Here is a 23,363-nt window from a genome sequence, read left to right as displayed (position 1 = left end):
AGACAATTCGCCCAGCACCCAAAGCAAAGTGTATTTCACTCTTCTGTTTCCCTCCATTTATGCTTTTAGTACCTGTTTCTACATTTTAACTTTGTATTCAGTCCCCTCACTTAAATGTTCCATTACTTCTAAATAGTTCTTGACCTTCTTTCTGGCAGCCTTAAACAGCACACTTCAAGATTTATTTCAGACTGTACTAAACAGGAAGAAAGGACAAGTGATCTAAGCCAGGCCCAAGGTGAGCTGAAAGGGTTTTGAAGGGAACCGGTTTGCGGGATGCCAAGACAGGGCCGCAGACCCCTGGGACGTGGCAGTGGGGCGGTACAGGGGAGAAGGGGGATGCGCAGCCTGGCTTTTTTTTGGGCTGGCCCAGGAAAACCGGGCCTGAGGGACACCCCAGCTCCCGGCCGACCCAGCAGGGGTGCATTATTTATATGTAACAACCAGCCTCACAGTGACAAGCTGCCACGCCAGTCGCGCCCCGGTACCCCGGGCACAGCCGGTAAGGTACCATATTTAAACTCTCGGGCTGTCCCTGACCGGCCCAGAGAGACTCAGGGAGCAACCCCGGCCACAGCTCCGCGCCACCGCACGCTCCCCGCAGCGGCGGGACCCGCACCGCCTTCCGCCGCCTTCCCGTGAGCCTCTGCGCCCGGGGCGGGGGGCGTCCCGTCAGCGGCACAAGATGGCGGCCGACAGCGAAGTGAGTGCTTCCCCCTCTCCCTCCCTGCGCCCTCCGGCGGGGCCGCTGCGGTCTCCTCCGCTCACCGCTTCTCCCGCTCTCTCCCCGCAGCCCGAGTCGGAGGTGTTTGAGATCACGGACTTCACCACCGCCTCCGAGTGGGAGAGGTAGGCGCGGTGCTGCCCCCGGTCCCGCTCCCCTCTCCGCGGGGGGATGGCGGGGGCTCTGCCCTGTCGGCCCCGGCCCGCTCCTGCTGGGGGGAACCGGGCCCCTGCGCCGCGGCCGGTACCGGTACCGGCGCATCTCTGCGGCGGAGGCTCGGGCCGCGACTCATGGGTTGGTTGAGAGGATCTGGTCGAGCTGATGCTGAACTCCGTGAAGGCTCTGGTTTAGCGTCTGTTTACAAGGGGATTAGAATAAACCTCTAGAAGGCTTGTTTTCGAAATAGCTGATTATTAAAACAGTTATCTCATAGCTGAAGCCGTAAAAAGTTAGTAGAATAGTGCACAAAAAAACCTAAGGTAAAGAATACTTTTTTTTTTCCAGTGACAGTCTTCCTTTCTACAGCAGGAGACAAAGATTCTAAGCGCTGTGTTTTAAGTCTGAATTTAGTTTATAATTTTGTGGTAAATGCTTATTTATCTGTGAACGATGCTCTTAGCAGTTGCTAAAAGTAACTATCCCCTGAAATGTAAACATAGGACCATTTTATTTGTGCAAGGAAGTAATTGTTTGGTTTTTATTGTGATACTTGGATTTTTTTTTCATTTTTCTTTTTTTTTCCCCATAAAGTTCCGTAATAGGACAACATATTGCATGCTTTTAGGTAGCCGAGTTACAGTACAAGCTTACTATTCAGCAAATATTAATGCTTTTCCCCCTTCCTAATAGATTTATTTCAAAAATAGAAGAAGTATTGAATGACTGGAAACTTATTGGGATTTCTTCGGGCAAACCTCTGGAAAAGGTTGGTGACTGCTGCTGAATTTTCTTTTAGATTTACTGATTAGTATTACCTATGTGCATGTTTACATATATTGCCATTTTCTTAGGTGTGGCAGGAAATTATTTGCACTGGGGAATTTCACCTGTAAAAGTGTCAATTTAATAAACAGTTGCTCTAAATTTATTGGTGGGCTGTCTACCAAACAGGCCATTTCCCTGATAAAGTTGTATCTTTATATAGGGCCTAGTGATTTTTTTTTTTTCTTTTATTCCCAGTTTTGAACCTAGAAACATGGTTAAAGCTGTTATGAATTCTTAAGGAGTTTCTTTTCACCCTCCCATGTGCCTGTGGCACGCCTCACATACTTACGGTTGAGATTTGCGCAGTACTACTTGTGACTCAGTATGTTTCATAGATTGGAGAGATTTTTTCCAGTCTCATTAGAGCCTTTGTAGCCTTTTCAGTCCTGTAAAATGCAGAGGAAATCACTGAGCTCTTCTGCATACTAGTGCAGATAAATTTGGCTGTTCTGGATTGAATGGCTGCTGTGTTTTTGGAGGAATTTTATGATTCTTAATTTTAGTCAGGGTACAGAGTACTCGAAATGAAAACTTGTGTTGTCTAATGTGCTAGTTTTCAGCCTTATTTGTCAGTGTATTCCTATGTGTCTTTTCTTGACTAGACCTCTCTTTGCCATTTCTAGTGAGAAGACACCCTTTACAGATTAAAGGGTTGTGCAACTTGCTGTGTTTTAGTAGCAGCATAGAATTCTGTACAATGATGTTGATTTTTTTTCCTAGAAACTTTCCTGTGGTTTTTTTTTTGTGTGTTTAAAAATTAATTAAGCACAAGTTTTGCAAATTATAGATAGAAAATCATTTATCAGTGAAAGCGTGTTCGAAGTAAATATTAGAGTAGTATTTGCATAGCATGGTATAAATTATAAAATCCCAAATGGGAAGCTTGTATTTGGGCAAAGTTGAGGGCGCATATGTTTAAGATGCGTAATTGCATGTAAGAAGTTGTATCTGCCTCTTTCTTGCCATATAATTCTGAAGACTTCTCAGGGGGCTTTCTGCTCCTTGAAAAGAACGTGATTATTGGTAACAAGGATTTTGGCGTTCGGCTACCTTTGTAATGAAGTGCTTTGATAATTTTGTTTTGTTTTTTTAAAATTGAACCAGGCTAAGCTGTTTAAAAATAAATATGTAGCAGTAGAAAAAGATTAATAAATATTCTGGATTATATATTAAGTATACTTTTTAAGGCTTATGAATGTTAACCTAAATTTATGGGATGAAATAATATCTTTGCAGGGTGTATACACCACAGGAGCATGGGAAGAGAAATCAGATGAAATTTCATTTGCAGACTTCAGATTCTCAATTACCCATCATTATCTTGTACAGGAACCCAGTGACAAAGATGGGAAAGAGGAACTGGTAGAAGGTAGGTTATAGTTCTCTTATCCTTACCTGTAAGGATATGACAGAAGACAATTTCAGAGTGTAGAATTCGGAGTGTGTTGATTTACTTCCGTTTGATTTTTTTTTTTTTTTAAATTTTTCCTGGGATCAGATGGATGTGATCTGACGTGCTTTTGGTATGCTTTGCATTCAACAAATTGCTAATTTAAGTAAATTTTAAGTCAGCTGAATGGATGCTGACGCTCTTCTTGCGTATCAATTTTTTTCACAGATGCCCTTCCTCTGCCTATGCAGGACTTGCTGTGCATGAACAATGACTTTCCTCCTAGAGCTCACTGTCTGGTAAGATGGTACGTATGCTGCCTCTTGTCTATAATACAAATAAGCACAGCAATTGAAAAACCTTTGATATTGGCACAATCACTTGTAAATTTTTTTCCATCAAGAGTTAAAGCTTAAGTAAAATGATGTTTTGTACTTTACACAGGAAAGGAGTGCTATGAAAGCCTGCTATAGTGAGCCTATTGTTCCTTTTTTTCCTTACCCTGAAATATTTTTTCTGAATTTTGTAGACTAACCATGCTTTTATATTTATAATATTTAGATGGATTCTTAAAAAGGAAAGCTAAAGCACCTTAAACCAAATTCTTACTAATGCAAGTCTTTAGCACATTAGAGTACTGTTCTAGAGAGATTATTTTTATGTATAAATAGTTACAATTGTGAATGATAGACCTGGAAGCCTTCACATTATTTTGAGTACTGTTTTTGAACGCAGTAGTTTGTGATTTATCATCTGCAGCACTCCGTGCTCGCTCAGTTCTTGCACTCTCTGGAAGAGGTACTCCTATCAAAATACCAGATCCCACAGTTTGTTGGTGACAGTTAGGTTATTCAGGCTATAATATTTCCATAGTTGCTGTGTTTCAGATAACTTATTACAAATCTGAAATGCTCTTCTTTTTTTCTCTTAAGGTATGGCTTACGTGAGTTTGTGGTTATTGCTCCGGCTGCTAATAATGATGCAGTTCTTAGTGAATCCAAATGCAACCTTTTGCTGAGTTCTGTTTCCATTGCATTGGGGAACACCGGCTGGTAGGTTTTTTTACATCTCCAGGTAAAACTCTAGCTTACTGCTATTGGGAGGAAAAAGTATTAAATAGTTTGGAAAATACATTCAGAGTTTGTTGTATTTGCACCATAATATTGTTACAGAAGAATTTAGGAAAAAAAAAATCCCATGGAAACTTTAAAAAGATTGATTAAATGTGTTGTTTGTATTCGTTAGTGCTTAAAAATCTCAAAGGCTTTTAAAAGCTGATAGAAGGTGTTGGAATAACTGGTATACAAAATGTAACTTTTGGAAGAGGATTTCTTCCCTATGTGTGGTAACAGTAACTTTCTGACATTCCTCAAAAAGTATTTAAACTGAAAATTAGGGAACTGAAGTAATGGATAGGGCTTTGCTTATGGCATGACAATTTGTTAGGCATTCCATGTAATGGTGAAGTTAGCAGTATTTTCTGTCATTCCTATTAAGCATTTTAAACTGTATTCCACTAAGAGAAAATGTATTCTGAAGAATATGAAATTATATTAAAATATTTAGCTAGTTTTAAAGACTACAAGACAGCATGGCATTTTAAACCTGAAATATTCATGTTTTATAGTCAGGTACCACTATTTGTGCAAATACATCATAAATGGCGACGAATGTATGTCGGGGAATGTCAGGGCCCAGGAGTTCGAACTGACTTCGAAATGGTTCATCTTCGCAAAGTGCCAAATCAGTATACTCATGTCTCGGGATTACTAGATGTCTTCAAATCCAAGATTGTAAGTGCATCTGAACATAACTGATAATAAGAGTAATTATTTTATTGCCTGTTTGCTTGTAGATTCACTTCTATCTTTTAGGGAATTTGTTTTTTTTATAAGGATGAGGCTCGCACTGCCAATACCAACAAAACTTTTTTCCAGATACCACCAGTATCTAGCAGTAAAGAGTGAAAATTGGTATGGGTTGTGTTCCTCAGTGTTAAAATGTTTTTCCATTTTTATTTTCCACTGGTATGTGAAAGAATGTGTGTCTTACAGTCTTCTTGTAACAACCCTCTCTTCCACCTCCCCAAAACAAGCTTTTGCTGTTTGAAAGGAGAGAGGAGGGTTGGGGTGGGTTTTTCTTCTGATACTTTGCAACTCCCCATAGCTAAGTTAAGAGTGAAGAGCAACTGAGTGAACTGCTTTTTTATGGAGTGGTATGGCTGACTGCAACACTTCCCAGTTAATATTGATAGCAATCTCATCAAAACACTGAGGGGGAAAAAATAATTAATGAAAATCTAACACATTCTAGGTCAGAGTTACTTGTGAATTACCAAATAATGGAGCATATGCATGTCTCATGCATTTTAGAAAACTTACATGCTTACTTTCACCGTAAGTGTCTTGTTGAGCAGTGGTGTTACTAGTAATACGTGGGGTGTGGCAGTTCTGATATAATTAGTTCTAGTACAAGCTATCGTAACTAAGTTCTGTTCAAGGCTGGGGCGTTTGAGAGGATGTACTCCTTAAATTGAATTTTTTTTCTAACATTTTGAAGGGATGCCCTTTAACACCACTGCCTCCAGTTAGCATGGCTATTCGGCTTACATATGTGCTTCAAGACTGGCAGCAGTATTTCTGGCCACAGCAGCCACCAGGTAGGAGATTTGTGTCCTCAGAATAACTTACTTTAAGATGGAGTCAATGTAAAAAAAAAAAAAGAAAAAAAGTTGGTGTATCTTGCCAGTAGAAGTAAAACATTTTCTGCATTACTAGGAGAAGCTTCAGTTACAACTGAATACCATCCCACTCCCTATGATAGGGTAGCAAGCTTAAAGCTGCTCTGAAATCATGCCTGTGGCTTATGGTGTTTAGGTTAGGGCTGTGCCTAGAAATATGCTTTTTTATTAGTGTTTAAATATACAGTGACTTTTCTAAAATGGTAGCATGGATTTGGAAAGAGACGGGGGGTTGACTGTGGATCTGTGAAGAATTCTACTCTGGATGTTGTAGGGAAACTTCCAGGTTCAGGATCTAGTAGGTGCTAATACTTCACAGGAGTATTTGTCAGTTATTTCCATGAAGTAACTTATTTCAGTATTTCACTATTGAAATGTATTAACAGTGGACAAAGGAGAAAATACTATGTGACCTCACTTGAGGTAAAAGTTTCGATGTTGTTGTTTATACAATACTAAATAATATAAGCAGTTGAATGATTTGTTTTTTTAATGCAGGTAAGTTTTCTGATCGAGCCTTTTTTCATAGTAACCTTGTATGGGGTGGGGGGGAAGGGGAAAAGTAACACATAGTCTTAAATCTGAAGTACATATGCCAGACTTGGTAAGTTTATGCCATAGCGATGCTATTTAGGAAAAGCGGAGTGAGTTTGTTCGCTTGGTAATCTCAGAGTGAACTCTCATGTGCTTGCTTGGTGGTAACGCTTTCTTCCTTGGGTGTAAAAGAATTGTTTTTTAACAGACCATTTATATATAGATAGCATCAGAAAAGAAATTATAAACAACTTCTGGCTCAAAGGTAGACGGATCTACAGGAAAAAGGTAGATGCTAGTTCCTTCCTAACATACGTTTTTAGTAGTGATGTGATATTTTAGGCAGAAGGGTGGAGCAATTAAAATGCCTACGTTCTATTCTTGGATTGATAGTAGTTTTATGTAACGAGGTTAAGTATTTAGGGTACACTTAAGAGGGACAGAACCTGTGTGACCTCGGTCTGGTTACCTAATTGTTTGGCTTTCCTTTGCTTAAAAAAAAAAAAATCAAAGGTGTGTTTGGAAGAAGTCCATAGTGAAGTTGATCCTGTGTGCTTTGTGTGTAATTAGTGTTGAAAATATGTTTAAAGGGAATCCTGTTCTTCAGAGTAAAAGAAAACCAGTGCTTTTTAAAGTGCTAGTTTCTCTTTGAAGGTAAACCAGGTTAACCTAAAGAACTTGAGAAGATAGTGTTACAGATTTTAATTTTTATTATTTCTGCAGACACAGAAGTTGGTATTTTCTGTAGTCTCTCTCTGCCTTGCTTATAGTTATTCACTGAGTCAGAATCCTTGGTTTGTGATGAATGAGTTGTACCATTCTGATCATACTTCTCGATTTGAGCAGTTTGAATAAATTCTGCTCTTCTAGAGGATCTAGTTAAGGGAGTTAGTGGCATAGTGTGTTGCATAAAATGGAGATGAACAACATAATTTTTGCTACTGTTACTACGTGCAGGTGTGGTTTTATGTTCATAGTGAAGGACTAGACCTGTACTTGTTACCCTCACTCAATTAGCTCTTCTGAAATAAAACCAAATGATTTAAATATGTCTTTCATCTTCTCAGAAGAAAAAGGCTGGAGAAATTATATAATTAAGCTATCCAAATACTTTATCTGTTCTAATACCTCACTTGTTTTTTATGTAAACAGTTTGCCAGAGGCATTTAAAATTGAGGATCAGATGCTGTAATAGCATTATTATAATGGCATTACACTACATCATTACCTGTCAAAATTTTAGTTTGGTTAAGACTGTGTCTATTTTTAGTGTATGTATTTGAAGGATATAACATGGGAGGTGGCTGAGGATGCTGGGAAGCATCTTTAAGTGGGATTACAAGGAATCTCCCAGATCATTGGGTTAAGCCTTTAACTGTAGGAGACAACCTATCACTCTCTTTAAATTTTTTTTTTTTTTTAATAAAATTTTCAACCTTTTAAAAGCAATTTTCACTCTGCAGAGTTGCTCTTCTGGAGTGTCTCTTTTCTGTTTGTAACTGATTTCCTGCCTAAATATTTTTAAAGCAAATTTGTGTGTGTTTGTTCTGATGTCAACACTGATTCTTTAAGGCTGCCTTTGTAGCTGTCGTCTTTGCCTAGATGAGGGGAATTACCTTCCATTAACATGGATGACAAGAATTTTATCTGTATTTTTGAATGCCCAGGTGCATGATCACTGCCCAGCTTCTGTTGGAAGCAATTACTTTGACTATATGCTAGAATTACATTTCCATAGCTCTGTCACCTTAGTTGTTCAGCTAGTCTCTGGTCATCCTACATGTTACAGTCTTTTTACTGTGAAATTAAGATGATATGCTTCTTAAAATATTCCATAAATTCTGTATGGGAAATGTATTGATCTGTCTTCAGATATAGATGCTCTAGTTGGGGGAGAAGTTGGAGGCCTTGAGTTTGGGAAGCTACCATTTGGTGCCTGTGAGGATCCTATTAGGTAAGATAAGAGTTCAGAAAACTGTGTTTTGTAACTTCCTTAACAGAAGACTTAAAGGTATGTTGTTTCAAATCTTAGATTTGCCTGCCTATCACTTAATATGTCCCTAACAGATGATCTAGTTATTCAAGTATGTAGGAAACATGTATGAGAAGTAATGCTTTTATAGCAAATAAGACTATTTGCAAAATCGTGTAGCAATATTCAGAGTTCTAGCTTGTAAGTCTTTCACCATAAACTTCTGGAGTAATCCATTTATCTCTGAAATTATTGTGTTAAAATATACCTTAACTGGAGGTAAACTTTAAAAATGGTGTGCCTTCATTCAAGTGTTGGACTCTCTCATCTTTTACTTTAACATTTGTAGAAGACTTAAATTCTGTAAATGAAATTATTACAATCTCTGTGTTCTGAACACCCCATCACCACTCAGCAAATCTAGGAATCGTTTTAATGTTTTAGGTAGTGTTTAATGATGCAGGCAATTAATGAAAGTTGTTCTTTCCTCTGTACCTGGATACACAGAATACAATATACCATTTCTCCTCTTGTAGAGAGGAGCTGAGAAAGAGTCCTGTATGCCAGGTACTAGTAATATTTAGTGCCATACTGGGTGACATGCTGTAGAATAACCAATAGAATGTATGGAGTGAGAAAACTCATTGGAAAACATGCACATTTCTGCATGTAACTGCAAAATATATAGAGGGACTTCAATATGAACTGTCACAAAGACTTTTCAAGATCTTAACTGTGATGGAGAGAATGCTTTCTGCTGGCACTGAAAAGTGTAAATCTTGTTTTGTTTCAGTGAGCTTCATTTAGCTACCACGTGGCCTCACTTAACGGAAGGCATAATTGTCGACAATGATGTTTATTCGTAAGTATTTGTCTGAATTGCAAATATCTAGAAGTGTACTATATTTAACTACGGCATTTTAGTGACGTCTAAAAGCTGCATGGCTTTGTGTTAAAGAAAACTCGTTTTGAGGAATGCTAAAGTCAGTTGATCGAACATCTCGTTTGGGAAAACACCTTTGAAAGGCATTTTTGTGAGAAAATATTATTGTATCATAATCTCAACAGAACATACACATCAATTTTTGGATATATTTTGAATGTTTATGTTCTCCTATGTGATACAGTGTATATTAAGGCTTCCATGGCGTAACTGGCTGTGACATTCCACTGCTTGAGAATTTGATACTTATCTCTTGTGTACTTATCGTGACAGCATGACACTTGTTTTTCAGTTGGTTTTTTTTTTTTTCTTTTTTTCTTTTTCTTTTTTTAAGTGATCTGGATCCTATGCAAGCACCCCAGTGGTCTGTGAGAGTCAGAAAGGCAGATAACCCTCAGTGTCTGTTGGGTAAGACATCAGAATTCCCTGTCTTCTCTTACGGCTTTTAAGCTAGTAAGTTGTGAAGTTACGACTGAATTGTTGATTACCTAATGACCTCTGTTTCCTCACTCCCCTTATTTTCTTGGGTGGACGGTATTTTGAGGTTCTTTTTCAAGAACAGAAGCTTTGCAAAAACATAAGCTTCTGTTGCAGGTTATTCTTTGTCTATGTACCATTAACTTCATTAGTCTTCTTACTTCGCCAGGTTCTAGAGCATAAGCGTTTACTGTGTGTGTTTGGTGAAAATTCAGTTTTCCTAGAATCTTTAAATTTTATTAAGTGCCTTCTGCATATATCTGTTTCCTTAATTGAATCTGTCTGTCTGACAGGCAGGATTGGGATGCCTGGAGAGCTGTACTGTTGTCTGTTGTTGCCTTTTAGCTTGTGGGGAAAAAATTAACATGCTGCGAAACATCTTGCTTTGGCTGAATTAAAGGGGATTAAATTAAGTGGATTAAACTGCATGCAGAACTGTGCTCTGAAGAAGTGGCTGATAGTTGTCTAGATGTGTGTTTTCCTAAGCTTTAATGATGTAGTTTAAAGATAGTTGTGCTTCAAAACCAATTAGCACGTTCTTTCAGTTGAGAAGATAAAATTTACTGTCCCTCAGGCATGACTTTGAGAGGTAGCTTATTATTCAGTGAAATTTTTATTAAGTAGTGGTTCAGAAACTTTGTGTTGCTTTCAGGTGACTTTCTTACAGAGTTCTTCAAGCTTTGCCGTCGGAAGGAGTCAACTGATGAGATACTTGGAAGGTCTGCATTTGAAGAGGAAGGAAAAGGTAAAACTAGGATCTTGTTGATTTGTGTGGTTTAATTTTAATTGTTTAATGTTATTTTACCTTTCCTGACTTCAGATTCATCAATATTTTTACTTGTAACTCATACATTTTCTGTAATATTGCTAGGCATTTTCTGGTCAGTGCTACATGGTATAATTTCTCATGAATTCTAGGTAAGTTTAGTTCCCAAAGTCCCAGAGGACAATTGTCTCTGTTATGGTTGGTTGGTTGTTTTGGTTTTTTTTTCACTGGAAAACAAGATTTTAAACTTCAATGTGTACAAGAGTTGGCTTTGAGCAAATATCAAACAGATTTGTCTACATTTTTTAATGTATTTTTTATTTTTTCTACTTTTTTGTGTTTTTTGAAGTACTCTGTAGTTCATGTTTTAACAGCCAGTTTAAAGAGTCTTTAATCTGTTTGAGAGGCCTTGCTGTCATCCTCCAAAAACAAAACAAAAAAAACAAACAAAAAAACCCCAAACAAACCCAACAAACAACCCAACCCCAAACAAAAACAACAAAACAAAATGATCTGACCAACAAGGCAGACTTTATCCCAACAGTATAGATACTGACATCTTTTTGATGTCTCTGTCCCTTTCTTTCGCTTTTCTTGCTGTATATAGTAAACATTCCCTTCTTTCCTGTCTCTTGTCATCTTTTCTTCCCTCCAAATATGGCCCCTGTCAGTATATTTTCTTCAGTTATACTTTGTCTTAGTTTTGAAGGAGCTCACTGGTTAGCCTAAAAAGGTATTAGACCGAGTAGGGTATGTATTACTCTTAGTGATTGACATACAGTCTCTTTAGCCCTCCTTATCTCTAATTTTCTTGAACTGTTTGTGAAGATGAGGATTTCCAGGCTGCTGGTAATTATTCACTTAAATTTGTCTGCTCTCTTTTTAATGATGTTAATTCATTTTCTTGTAAGAGGGGTTCTAAAGTTTACCAGCAGCAACTCTGGAAAGAATCTTTTGATTTGAGGAGTTTACCTGAGGACTCTAAACCAGAATTGTGCTTACACCGTGTCAGATCAATATATTTAGTGATGAATACTGGATTTGTTTAAGGCTTACGTAAAGCTTTAGGATACACCCGAGCAGTCTTTGTTACCTACAGTGTATTAGTTGGTATCATGTTTAAACACTGACTCTTCAGCAGGTTTTTACTAATACTGTACTAGTAATTGCAAGTATGCAGTACTGCTGCGGTAGGTGGCAAGCACTATCTACAGCCATCCCAGTCTAGACTTCGTTCAGTAAATTAAATCAAGGACGGTTTGTGACTCCTTTGTGTCGTCATTCTGCTGCTTATCTTTGTAGTTAAGAATAGTGAATATCAGGTATGGTACCTGACAGCACAGGGGTATAGCTTTGGTTAAAAGGGTGTTAAAATCAATATGAGATAAATACACTGAATATGACAGGTGAACTTTTAAAGAGAGATGGTCTTGTAGGTTGGTTTTTTTGTTTGTTTTGATCTAATTATTTTTGTGTTATTTTTTAGAGGTTGGTGATATTACCCATGCTTTGTCAAAGCTCACAGAGCCAGCACCAGTCCCAATCCATAAATTATCAGTCACAAATATGGTTCACAGTGCAAAGAAAAAAATTCGCAAACACAGAGGTGTAGATGAATCGCCTTTAAACAATGAAGTTCTGAACACTGTTCTTCTGGTAAGTGAGCTGTCCATGCATATTAAATTAGTGTAAAACACTTGTTTCATGCTTTCACTGATGTATTTAGGTTATCGTTTATAGCAGAATTATAAATGAAAGTGTCTGTCAGTTCTATTATTTGCATTGCATTTATCAGCTTCCTGAAGCAGCCTAAGCTGTTACAAGTTTGTGCAGTGTAAGTGGACTGAAAATGAACTGTGAACTCTGCTAGCGGTTTTAATTATAGGGATTGCTGGTATGTAACCAGCAGTAGCTTTATGGAGAAAGTGGGAGAAGCAGGAAAAAATACACTGATGCTAATTTTGGATTTTTTTTTTGTTTCTTGAAGTTCTTATTTCCTGATGCTGCTGACAAACTCGGAGATGGATTTGAAAGCAGAACTAGCACTTCAGCAGGAAACAATCCTCCTCCAGAGAGTGAAGATTATGTAAGTTTTACTGACTGGCATTCATGAGACAGAGAAAGCAGTTTTGAGTGTGTGTTCATACAGGCTTTACTGTGATTGCCCTATGTCTTGTAATAGATAATTTTTGGAAAGACAAAGTTTTGTGGAATCTTCAGGTTGAAATAGCGATTATTTTCTTGTTTGGTTGACTTGTTTGTTTGGTTTTTTGTTTTCTGGGTTTGTTTTTTTTCTTTTGGTTTTGTTTTTTTCCTTCCATTTTTTCTTTCTTTCAAAGACTATCATTTTTTATAGCTTATACTTATAGACTTAAAATGTTATTTAGCCACATGTATTATCAAACAGGAAAGAGATCATACAATTTTAGAAAAAAAAAAAATCATTGTTTCTGTATTTCCTGCTTTCTTTTATTTCTTACATAGAATCTCTTCAGTCAGTTTAAATCTGCTCCTTCTGATAGTCTGACGTACAAACTAGCTTTATGTCTTTGCATGATAAACTTCTACCATGGAGGAGTAAAAGGAGTGGCACACCTTTGGCAAGAATTTGTGTTAGAAATGCGCTACAGATGGGAGAACAACTACCTTATTCCAGGGTAAGGTGGTTTGTTGTTGTTGCTTTGTCTTAGAAAATGTTATTTGTTTCAGGAACAGAGTGAGTTCACTATGATTTTAAAATACAGTGTTTTTTTTTTTCTTTAAATTGCAGGTGCTATCCTCTTATTTTTTTTATTACCCTACTTCCTTAAAGCAAGAAAGGATAGGAATAGGGAAAAGTATCTGTGCTCTCCTTTGAAAACTTCAGGATGCCTGGGGAAGCTCACGTTAAACAGTACTCCACTGTGTGAGAGGGCAGAAAAAAGCTTATGTGAATGCTTGGCTTCCAGTTTATCATTAGATAAAAATGAAGGAGCTGGTATAGGGAGAAACACCTTTGCTTTGTTGTTCAATTTCACCACTTTTCTAAGGGAGCTGTTCCAAATTCCTACTAGTGCAATAGCCTTTCCAGGCTACTGCTGCAGCAGAGCTTGTTGCAGACCAAATGAAGGGTTCTGTCAAGATGAGATATCAATGTAGAACAAAAATACATCCTTTTTTTTTTTTTGGGGGGGGATGGACTAGCCATTTATTTGCCAGTTTGTACTTTCAAATGGTTACACTAAAAAATAAAATGAAACTTGAAATATAGAGAGATCACTCTATGTATCATTGCAGTTTTAACAGTAAAGTCAAAAGTGCTTTATTTTTGTTTTAAGATAATTACCCTTTTAACATCCAGATGGAAAACTGGCCAGGAAATACAGGGTGTGTCTACTTTGTATTAGCATGAACAATCTCTGAGCTTCAGAAATTACCTCTAGGAAATAAATGTAGTTTAACTTCTGGGCTTGTTCAGTCACTAGCTTGTGTTCTGAGGCTGTAGAAGAGCTGCATAGTTGAAATGGTGGGGGTGGGTGCAATGTGGATATTTGCCCCTCTTTCGGATTTCATATGATTTAAGACCACGTGTGTGAAAGATTCAACTTTATAATTGATAATGGTTACACTTTACCTTTTGTTAGATTAGCTAATGGCCCTCCAGATCTGAGATGCTGTTTACTGCATCAGAAACTTCAGGTAAATATTCCAAATTTAAGAATGATTTTTTTTTTTTTTTTTTTTTTTCTCTCTCTCTTAAGGAAACTGTCAAAATTACAGCAATTATTAGCTAAATATATTGTTGTAGTTTTACTTGTGCTTGTATTCTTGGGTTTGGACTTCATTTCTTGGGAAAATCTGTGTTACAGTAACAAGTTCAAGGGCACTGTTATTTTTTAGAATAATAAGAAACTTCTGGTGACTCGCCAAGTTTTTCTGTGGCATTGTTTTCATAAAAGTAATTTTGTGGTTTGGTTTTTTTTGTTTCCCTTTTAACTTGTTAGATGTTAAATTGTTGCATAGAAAGAAAGAAAGCACGAGATGAGGGGAAAAGGGGGAGCGTGCCTGATCGTTCACCTGGTAGTACTTCTGGTGATGCTGGAAAAGGAGCAGACCTCTCTGGAGACAACCCTGATAAGGAAAAAGAAGTTGGCAAGTCTTGGGAATCTTGGAGTGACAGTGAAGAGGAATTTTTTGAGTGTCTAAGTGACACAGAAGATCTTAAAGGAAATGGGCAGGAAAATGGAAAGAAGGGAGGAGCAAAAGAAGGCAACAAAGAGCCTGTAAACTTAAAACCAGAAGGTCGTCTGCATCCACACGGAAAGCTGACGCTGCTGCATCCAGGAGAGCCTCTCTACATTCCAATAACACAGGTTAGGCAGCAAGAGCTGAGCCAGATGTGCAATACAACTCTAATGCAATATGGCTTGTATTTAAGATTCTGAAATTGTTTATAGTTTGCAGGTTATAGCCTTATCTATTGTTAAAATCACTTTGTTTTTGGCCTAAGATGTTGTGGGTTTTTTTTTTTTTAACTTGATGAAGCTGTTATACTGAAATGTCTCACAATCTTTGTTTTATTTGAGAATTGGACATCCTTACCAAATTTCACTCAAAACAACTTTTTTTTTTAAACAAGAGTAAAGCTATTTTGCCTACCTTAAACTTGAGTTTCATTTTATTTCCAAATTTTGAGGCATCTTCCGCTCCCTCCTTACTTTCTTTCCTCTGAAGTAGGAACTGTCGTGGTCCTTCCACTGTGAAGATTTCTAGCTGACTGACCAGAGTACTAGATCAGTTTTGCTACTACTTTTTAAAAAATTTTTCTCTTTTAAAAAAAAAAAAAAATCTCAACTCGTATCTAAAAGGCCATACTCATCAGTTTCTGGTACCATTATCATCAAAAAACTAGAAATGTTATCTGACACAGACTTTCTTGCAGAGTGACTAGGGAAATAGAAAGCAGTGGTGTCAGAGGAAGTAGTTTGAAATCAGCAGTGCATGAAGAATACAGCATTTTTCATTCACTTGAGAGAAATTATTTTTTGATAAATGTTGCTTTGCCGGGGTAAAAGGTAAAAGAGCAGAGTGTAGGCAAAATGTTGTCAGTTAATTACGTGCTGACTGTATTAACACCAAAAATTCTGCATTGCTTTAGGTGCCTTTTCATCCATCTCAACAAAATAGCATCAGTCAGACACTTCCTGAACGTCATCTGGATTTTGGCTTTTTAATAGCATGTCCTTATATTGTACTTCATTCTCAGGTGGTTTTCTTTTTAGTTTATTTTTGTTAGTGTCTTCTTCAGATGCATAGGTTTAGGCTAAACAGTTTGAGCAGTAGAAAGTTATGTTTTTTTTTCTTGTGAGTACCAATAAAGTAAAATGAACTTTTGGTGACAGGGGGCTTTCTGCTTCCTCTTCCTTCATAAGGGCTAAGGAGAGACGTGTGAACTTGTCTTTTTCCATGTTACAGGAACCAGCACCCATGACTGAAGATTTGCTGGAGGAACAGTCTGAGGTACTGGCAAAACTGGGTACATCAGCAGAAGGTGCTCATCTTCGGGCACGCATGCAGAGCGCCTGCTTGCTGTCAGATATGGAGTCTTTTAAGGTAATACTACTTAAAGAATTCTGAGAGACTGCTTTATTCCTAATAAGACCATCCTTGCTTACGTTGAACAACTTCGAAGATTTTTCTGATGAGATTTTCTTTTTCCTCCACAAAACAGTTTCAAAATAGTTGAAAGTTGAAAATAAGAGCCTATTGATAGAACTCTTGGAATGCTTCAAAATCTATGACTATCCAGTCTATTGTGCTGTGATATTCCAATAAACTTGCACAATGTCTGTGTGAGGGAAAGAACATATAGTTGATAAATTGGGAATTAAAACTCAGACAAGCCCATACAAAATGATGTCAGAAGAAAACTGAGCATCAAAGTCCTGAATCAAAATTACACGTCTCTCCTTCCCACCACCTTGTAGCTTTAATTTAGCATCTCTTACCTGTACTTTCCAGTGTGTCTAGCTTTATAAAATGCACTTTTAATCGGACTCCAAATGGATAAAATGTAAAGCTGGTGTAAAGGAAAAAAAAATCTGTTAACAGATTCACTATTCTGTATTTAGACTTTGGGGAGGTGAACATAATTTTTACGTGTAGTTGAAGATGTTTTGTTCCTTAGTAGGAAGGATAAGTTATCACTATTTAAAGTCCTCTACAGCTGTTCATCAAATTGGGACTGGACTAGCTGTGGCTTTGGGTAACTCGTTCCATTTCTTTTGAGCTCTGCAGAGGGAGCTAAGAGCACATACGCTGCTGTCAGCAAAGGATCTCAAAATTCTAAAAAGATTAGAGATTTTGTAATGAAATAGCTTTTTTTTTTTTTTTAATTATTGCAATGTTACTTTGTAGTAAAAGGATACAGATGTACTGTAAAATAGAAAGCTGGATTTGTTTTTATGTTCTAGACCTATGGATCTATTTATTTGTTTTGACATTGCAGCTATGAAAAAGGAAGGGTTTTTTTTTTCCTGTTGTGTGGTTTTTTTTTTTTTTTTTTTTTTTTTTCCTGATTGTGAACAGAATTCCCTGAGTTTTGTCTCCTAGCCTGTGCTCCACACACCAAACCGCATTGCCTTCCTACCCAGGTTATTATGTTTTTAGAGGATTTCTCAGGCACAAATTTTCTCTCTTCTTCATTCCAGGCAGCTAATCCTGGCTGTTGCCTGGAGGATTTTGTGAGGTGGTACTCCCCTCGGGATTACATCGAAGAGGAAGTGGTTGATGAAAAGGGGAATAGAGTAATTAAGGGCGAGCTGAGTGCCCGAATGAAGATTCCTAGCAACATGTGGGTGGAGGCCTGGGAGACAGCAAAACCAATCCCAGCCCGGAGGCAGAAGAGACTGTTCGATGACACTAGAGAGGCAGAGAAGGTAAAAAGCTCTGTGGCTAGTGACATTCTCATCTGTAACGCCTGTACAAAACTTACCGCAGTCCTTTCTCTCATCTTCTCCTGCGAGATATAAACACTAACAGGTCGTTGCACTATACTCTTGGAGTTGTTAAACTGTTTTGTGGCTTAGGGTTAATCAGAAATTCTTTGTGCTGTACAAGTGTGTTTGAAGTACCTAAAATAATTAGTGTGTGGAACATAGCTTCATAAGCTGTATTACTTAGGTACTACTTTGAATTATTAGTAAATAAAACAGGTTTTTATCTACATGTATATGTTAGGAAACTGAAGTGTTCCTAAAATAGTCTTAAAATAGTTGGGTTTAGTTTCATCCTAACCTGTTGGGACTGTAAGCAATCTCTGAGAATTCATGTAAAAACTACCTGTCAGAGTTCTGTCTTACAATGGTGCTCCCTTCGTGTGAATTCTTCAATGTGAATTCTTCATCTTTTATAGTTAACCTTATCTTTGGGAAGTAGTTTTGATCACTAATATTACATTTTCTAATATTATAGGTGCTTCATTACCTTGCAGTTCAGAAACCAGCTGACCTTGCAAGGCATCTCTTGCCTTGCATCATCCATGCATCTGTACTCAAGGTAAAGGAAGAAGGTAAATAATGTTTAATGAGTTAAGATATTTTAGGGTGAACACTGATGCAATAATTACAACTTCATTTCTTTTCCTCCTAATAGAAGCACTGGAGGATATATCTTCTGTTAAGAAGATTATTAAACAGATTATATCTCACTCCAGTAAAGTCCTACGATTCCCCAGTCCAGAGGACAAGAAGTTAGAAGTAAGGCTTTTTATACTGGCCTGGGCTGAAAACCTAATAAACTTTTTTTTGCTGTTCATGGGAGTGCTAGAAGAACGTATTTTTAATTTTCATTTCTATTAAAAATCCTGCAGGAAATCATTGCTCAGATTATGAGTGTGGAAGCTATCATTGCCAGGGCCAGGTCTCTGAAAGCAAAATTTGGGGTAGAGAAATGTGAAAATGAGGAGGAGAAAGAAGATCTGCAAAGGTGACTGATTTCTTTTTTTTAATTTTTTTTTTTTCTTTTGTATTTTGGTTTTCCTCTGATGCACTTTTGGTAGTTTGAAAATTGAGGACAGCTGGAAGTGATGATAATAAAGAAATACTAAGGAATTGTATTTAGTAATTATAAACAGCAGGTGTTTATAGTAGGTATATAAACATCTAACCTACCTGGAGATGTTATATGTGGGTGCTCTAAATGCCCTTCTAAGTAACCATCCCTTTGAAAACGGGTATTACAGGTTATTTTAGTGGAACTTGTTTTTTATCTTGACAGTACTGGGGATTTAATTTATTTTTTTTCCTGTATGTAAAAGGTACATTTGATGAACTTTGTTACAATAGAGCTAAAATTAGAAGGACTTACCTTAGAAGAGGTAAAATTAGAAGAAATTCCTAATTTAGTATTTTCCATAATGGTGCTAGGTGGAAACCTCACAGGAGAAAAGTCTGGTTTTAGACTAGCAAACTGGATACAGCTGAGAATTAAACATTCCTTTTTCAATAACTTGTACCACCAGATTCGTAAACTGTCTCCTGGAGCAGCCGGAAGTGTCAGTTATCGGTGCAGGAAGAGGACCTGCTGGTAGCATTATTCACAAGCTGTTTGTGAATGCTCAGAGGGTAAGAGAGAGTTCTTGGTTGCTTTGCAGACGTTTCTGATTTAAGCCGTATGAGGCAGTGACTTACCATGTGATGCCAGTTTATTTTGTCTGCATATATGCATGTATTGTCATAAATGTGCTTGAGGTTTTGTTGTCATGTTCAACGTGATTTTGGCAATAACAGAACCTTGCAAGACAACAGAAGAGTAAGTGATCTGGGATGTTAAACAATTAAAGCCATCTGGGTAGATGAAGGTGTAATTTATGTTTGATTTACCTCAGATGGTAACATCAGTAGTGCTAGTATGGCACAGATTTCTGCTTTATTCAAGTTACACAATATACGCAACATCCCAGCACGAACAATCAGGTGTGTTGATTGTTTCACACAGGAATATGGAGAAACATTGTGACACTAAATATTTTAGAAGGAGTGACTTTAGACTGAGGCTTATACTTGGAATACTTGAGATTTCTTCTATAGAAATGAGCGCGCTTAGGAAAAGTTTCAGTTCTTTTCCAGTACAATTCCACTTCCAGTTTACTTATTGCCAGTGTTGCATCTGTTTCTGGCAGCCCTTCCCCAGCCTATATTGGTATAAATACTCCATTTTTCTCTTAAGCAGTCTTTGTAATAATTACCCTTAAAGTATTGATTTCCAAACTTTTTGGACAGCAGTCAGCCTTCCGTTTCTGTCAGAATTACAGCTATTCATAGCATCAGATTAACTAAAATTTAACCACAGTGGCTAATAAAAGGTAGCATAGTACTGCAGACGTTGTGGAGCCTGAAATCGTGTTTGGAAATCGCTGCTGTAAAAAATTTTGTGATTGGAAATTAAACGCTTTTAAGGTGCAGATGCTTTTGTAATAATCTGTACTTTGCAACTCAGCATAAAAAGGACCATTCTGAAAACAGACCATGGTTATTCTGAGAAATGAAAATCAGAATATTTATTTTATCCTTCTAGTCTCTAGGGAAAATCTGGTTGCAAATACCAGCTTGTCAACCAGCCTTGCTTACAGACTTCCCTGTAAAGCCTGAGATTGTGCCTTGTACGCGTATGCAAGCGTGTGCACTTTCCTTTTTCATAGCGAGGCGTTATGTTTTTAACTCTCAGTAAGAGTTTCCAGGGTTAATGTTTGATAAAGGTGTATGTGATTTCTAGGGTTTTGTTTCTTTTGAAACATCAATAACGAAAGTTGGGTTACAGATACTTCCCACTAAGAGCTGATCACTGTTAAGACTTTAGTGGAACAGGAGCTAACTTGGTACCAAAACCCCCTCATGTTGAATCTGCCATAAATTATTTCAGTACAGAGCTGTTTGGTAAATAGAAGTTGAATGACTCCCTTGTTTGTTACCTTTTGAACCTGGGCTCCCCTGTGTGAGTTGTGTGAAATGTGTTGTTATGTTCTCAAGTTCGTCTCAGGAAAATGGTGAAAGCAAATGCATGTTCTTGGAAGTAGAGTGCATGATGTCTCTTAAACCTACAATCTCCTTCTAACCTCTTGTAAGTCACCTCTGACTTGCCTTTGTTTCTGTCTTTCACCACTGGTTCTTTTCTCATCCCTTTCCAAGCTGACTGAATCTTCTGATGAGGTAACCAACTTTGTCCCTCATTTCCCACTCATCTTCCCTGGCTGTGTAGAGGTGAACCTTTTGGTAGCTGTAGTACAGCAGCCTGACTGAGTTTGTACTGGTGTTCACATATGAAGCATAAAGATAACTTTGTGTTTCCAGAATGGTTTTACCTTGTTGACAGACTGTATTTTTAAGCCTAATGGGTAGGGAAAAGAGAGAGAAATCTTACAAAAAAAAAAAAAAAAAAACAAAAACCAAAATACCAAAACAACGACAAAAAACCTGCAACAAAAAACCAAACAAAAAACATTTCTTCATGTGAATATTAACACTTTCTGATGCTGAAATATGTGGCCTTGCCTTTATATTCTTCTCTGTTGCCATCACTGTATTTTGTTTATTGAACAGCCAGGTGTTTGGGAGGTAAGGTAGAGGGGGACAGTACCTGAATGTCCCAATCCTTGATAACCAGTGCTTACAGACTCCACTGAATGTTTTGGACAGAGATACAGGGAGGTTTGGGGGTGAACTGGGGTAACTGCACTTGTCCCTGGTGATTCTCCTGTGGCACAGGCCGCAGAGGCGAGCAGTCCTGGGTCCCCGCTCCTGGGCAGTGAGCGGGGCAGTGGGGTGGCTGAGAGGGGCCGCGAGGGTCACCCCGGGGGTCCTGCCATGCCTCAGTGACATTGATAAGCTTGAGTTGTGTGCACTTAAATTAGGACTGTATAGGGTATTGGGGTGCATATATATGTAACGAGGGAGTGTTTATTGGGCAGACTGGAGGATGCCAGCCTTTCTTCCACTGTTCACACTTCTGTGTTGCTGCTTACTGGCTCCAAGGCAGGGAGCATCGATGGAGATGGCACAGCACCTCACTTGCTCTGCAGTGTCATTTTGGCCCTGAAAAGCCCATGCCAAAGTAGTATTTGGACTTAGAAAAGGCAAGTGACTCTTTTTATTCAAGACTCCAGTAGTGGCGCTGGTTATTTTTAAAAGTAAACTGGCTCGGCCTTGTGTAGCCACAGAGAGCCCTGCCTGAGAAGGGCATTTCATGTGGTCAAAACCCTCGCTTCACACTGCTAGAAAATCAGGAGCTTAGGCTGAGCTTCACCATCCACAAGTGAAGGTTCTTCCATTTGATCGTGTGCAGTTTATTTGACATCCCATTAATGTCTTGCTCTGTGTACACGTAAAGCCTTTTGATGCATTTACCATTTCTGATCTACCTCTGTTCCTCTGATGAAATATTTTATGAATCCTAAGGTTAAGAAACAGCTTGCCCTGTAATTATACTTCTGCTCTTATTTAAGGCTTCTGCAGTATCTCCACTTGACGAAGACCTGAGGAGATCAGGTTCAGCAGAGGAGCGAAGACTCAACACAGTCACCGTTTCAGATTTCCCACCGCCCACAGGTCGTGAGGTGATTTTGCGCACGACCGTCCCCCGCCCGGCCCCTTACTCCAAACCGTTGCCCCAGCGCATGTACAGCGTGCTGACGAAGGAAGACTTTCGACTTGCGGGTGCCTTTTCAGCAGATACAACGTTCTTCTGATGTCAGCAGCTGGGTTATCTTGTGTGTCCTCACAAGTAGGATGCTGTTCGTTTTCCTTTGGGAAGTTCACATGACAAATAGACTGGCTGGTGGGGGGGGAACAGGACAAAATGGGTGTCAGGGTAGAGCTGATGCGGCAGCTGGGAAGGGTGGCTGTAGCAGCTCCAACTTGGAGGCTGGGAATGGCTTCACAAGCAGTTTCAGTCAGATCTTGGGAGAAGAAAGTGTAGCAATCTCCTCTCTGTTCAAAAGGAGCTGCTTTTTTTTTTTTTTTTTTAATTTGCATTTGCTTGTTTAATAATGGCCATGAACAGGCTGTATGCAAATACTTCATGTTGAAATTTATGCAAAATGTGCTGCTTTACAGTTCTTAATCAGCCTTTATCAAGTGACGTTAGCTTACTTAAACTGATGTGCAAAGTAATTTGTATTTATTGCTAATCATAAATATTGAGTCCAGTATTTTAAGTTAATCACTAAGTTGCAAATACTTGTAAACTATTCTTATTTATACAGTACCTTCTAGTTTACGCTAAACTCTCCTGGCATTGCAACAGTTGTCCAAAAGGATCTTGGCTTGGACACCTCTCAAAAGGTAGTTGAGGCTGTAAGTGGATCAGTGATGGTTTTGGCAACTTCGGCCCTGGCATGCAGGGAAGGAGGTAAGGCTGTGTGTAATTCACACTTCCACAACTTACTGGTACTGGCAGAGCGCGTGGGACTGCACGCTGTGTCTGTGGTCTGATACGGTGAAACAATCCCCTCAGCTGCTGTGAACCAACCCGCTGGGTATCCTGCAGATACTATGATGTATACATGCCAATGTTGCTTTACCATCATCATCCTGTGTTTTAATGAGAATCAGCAAAAGATCAGTGTTGTTAATTTACAAAGAAGAGAAAGGTAAGAACAGATACTGTATCATTGACATTACTCAATAAATCTGAACTTAGTATTGCCTCTCAGACTTCTTTGGGTTGTTAAATGTCATCCATGCAGGATTTGACCTTGGAACTGTGTGTGTTATGACTGCAAATGCACTAAGTAAAGTAGAGAAAGTTAAGTTCTGTCTCTAGTAGGATCCCCTAAAACAACTTTGAGGGGACAGGGT

At 38.3% G+C, this 23,363-nt stretch overlaps 1 protein-coding gene across 3 annotated transcripts; it reads left to right on the top strand.

The window, feature by feature from the left end:
• The first annotated feature begins 614 nt into the window (after nt 1–614).
• On the top strand, nt 615–23,205 carry RAB3GAP1 (RAB3 GTPase activating protein catalytic subunit 1). 3 transcript variants are annotated; one of them, XM_086750921.1, is made up of 25 exons: nt 615–703; nt 794–849; nt 1,574–1,649; nt 2,945–3,077; nt 3,327–3,405; nt 4,031–4,150; nt 4,726–4,891; nt 5,658–5,757; nt 8,245–8,326; nt 9,138–9,206; nt 9,622–9,695; nt 10,417–10,509; nt 12,017–12,186; nt 12,518–12,616; nt 13,015–13,187; nt 14,154–14,208; nt 14,514–14,882; nt 15,985–16,122; nt 17,220–17,447; nt 17,983–18,079; nt 18,163–18,266; nt 18,380–18,495; nt 19,031–19,133; nt 20,697–20,717; nt 22,010–23,205. In XM_086750921.1, the coding sequence occupies exons 1-25, from the start codon at nt 686–688 to the stop codon at nt 22,250–22,252; spliced, it is 2,982 nt and encodes a 993-aa protein (XP_086607047.1). In that variant the 5' UTR covers nt 615–685; the 3' UTR covers nt 22,253–23,205. The 3 variants fall into 3 exon arrangements, 2 of the variants coding, with proteins under 2 accessions (XP_086607047.1, XP_086607048.1); XM_086750922.1 differs by lacking the exon at nt 20,697–20,717 and having other exon boundaries at nt 616–703; XR_015258916.1 differs by lacking the exons at nt 20,697–20,717; nt 22,010–23,205 and having other exon boundaries at nt 17,983–18,066; nt 19,031–19,054.
• The last annotated feature ends 158 nt before the right edge of the window (nt 23,206–23,363 follow it).

The sequence above is a fragment of the Chlamydotis macqueenii genome, chromosome 6 (assembly GCF_036417535.1).
Source record: "Chlamydotis macqueenii isolate bChlMac1 chromosome 6, bChlMac1.mat, whole genome shotgun sequence".
NCBI lineage: Eukaryota > Metazoa > Chordata > Aves > Otidiformes > Otididae > Chlamydotis > Chlamydotis macqueenii.
This window is presented reverse-complemented; position numbering and strand designations above follow the sequence as displayed.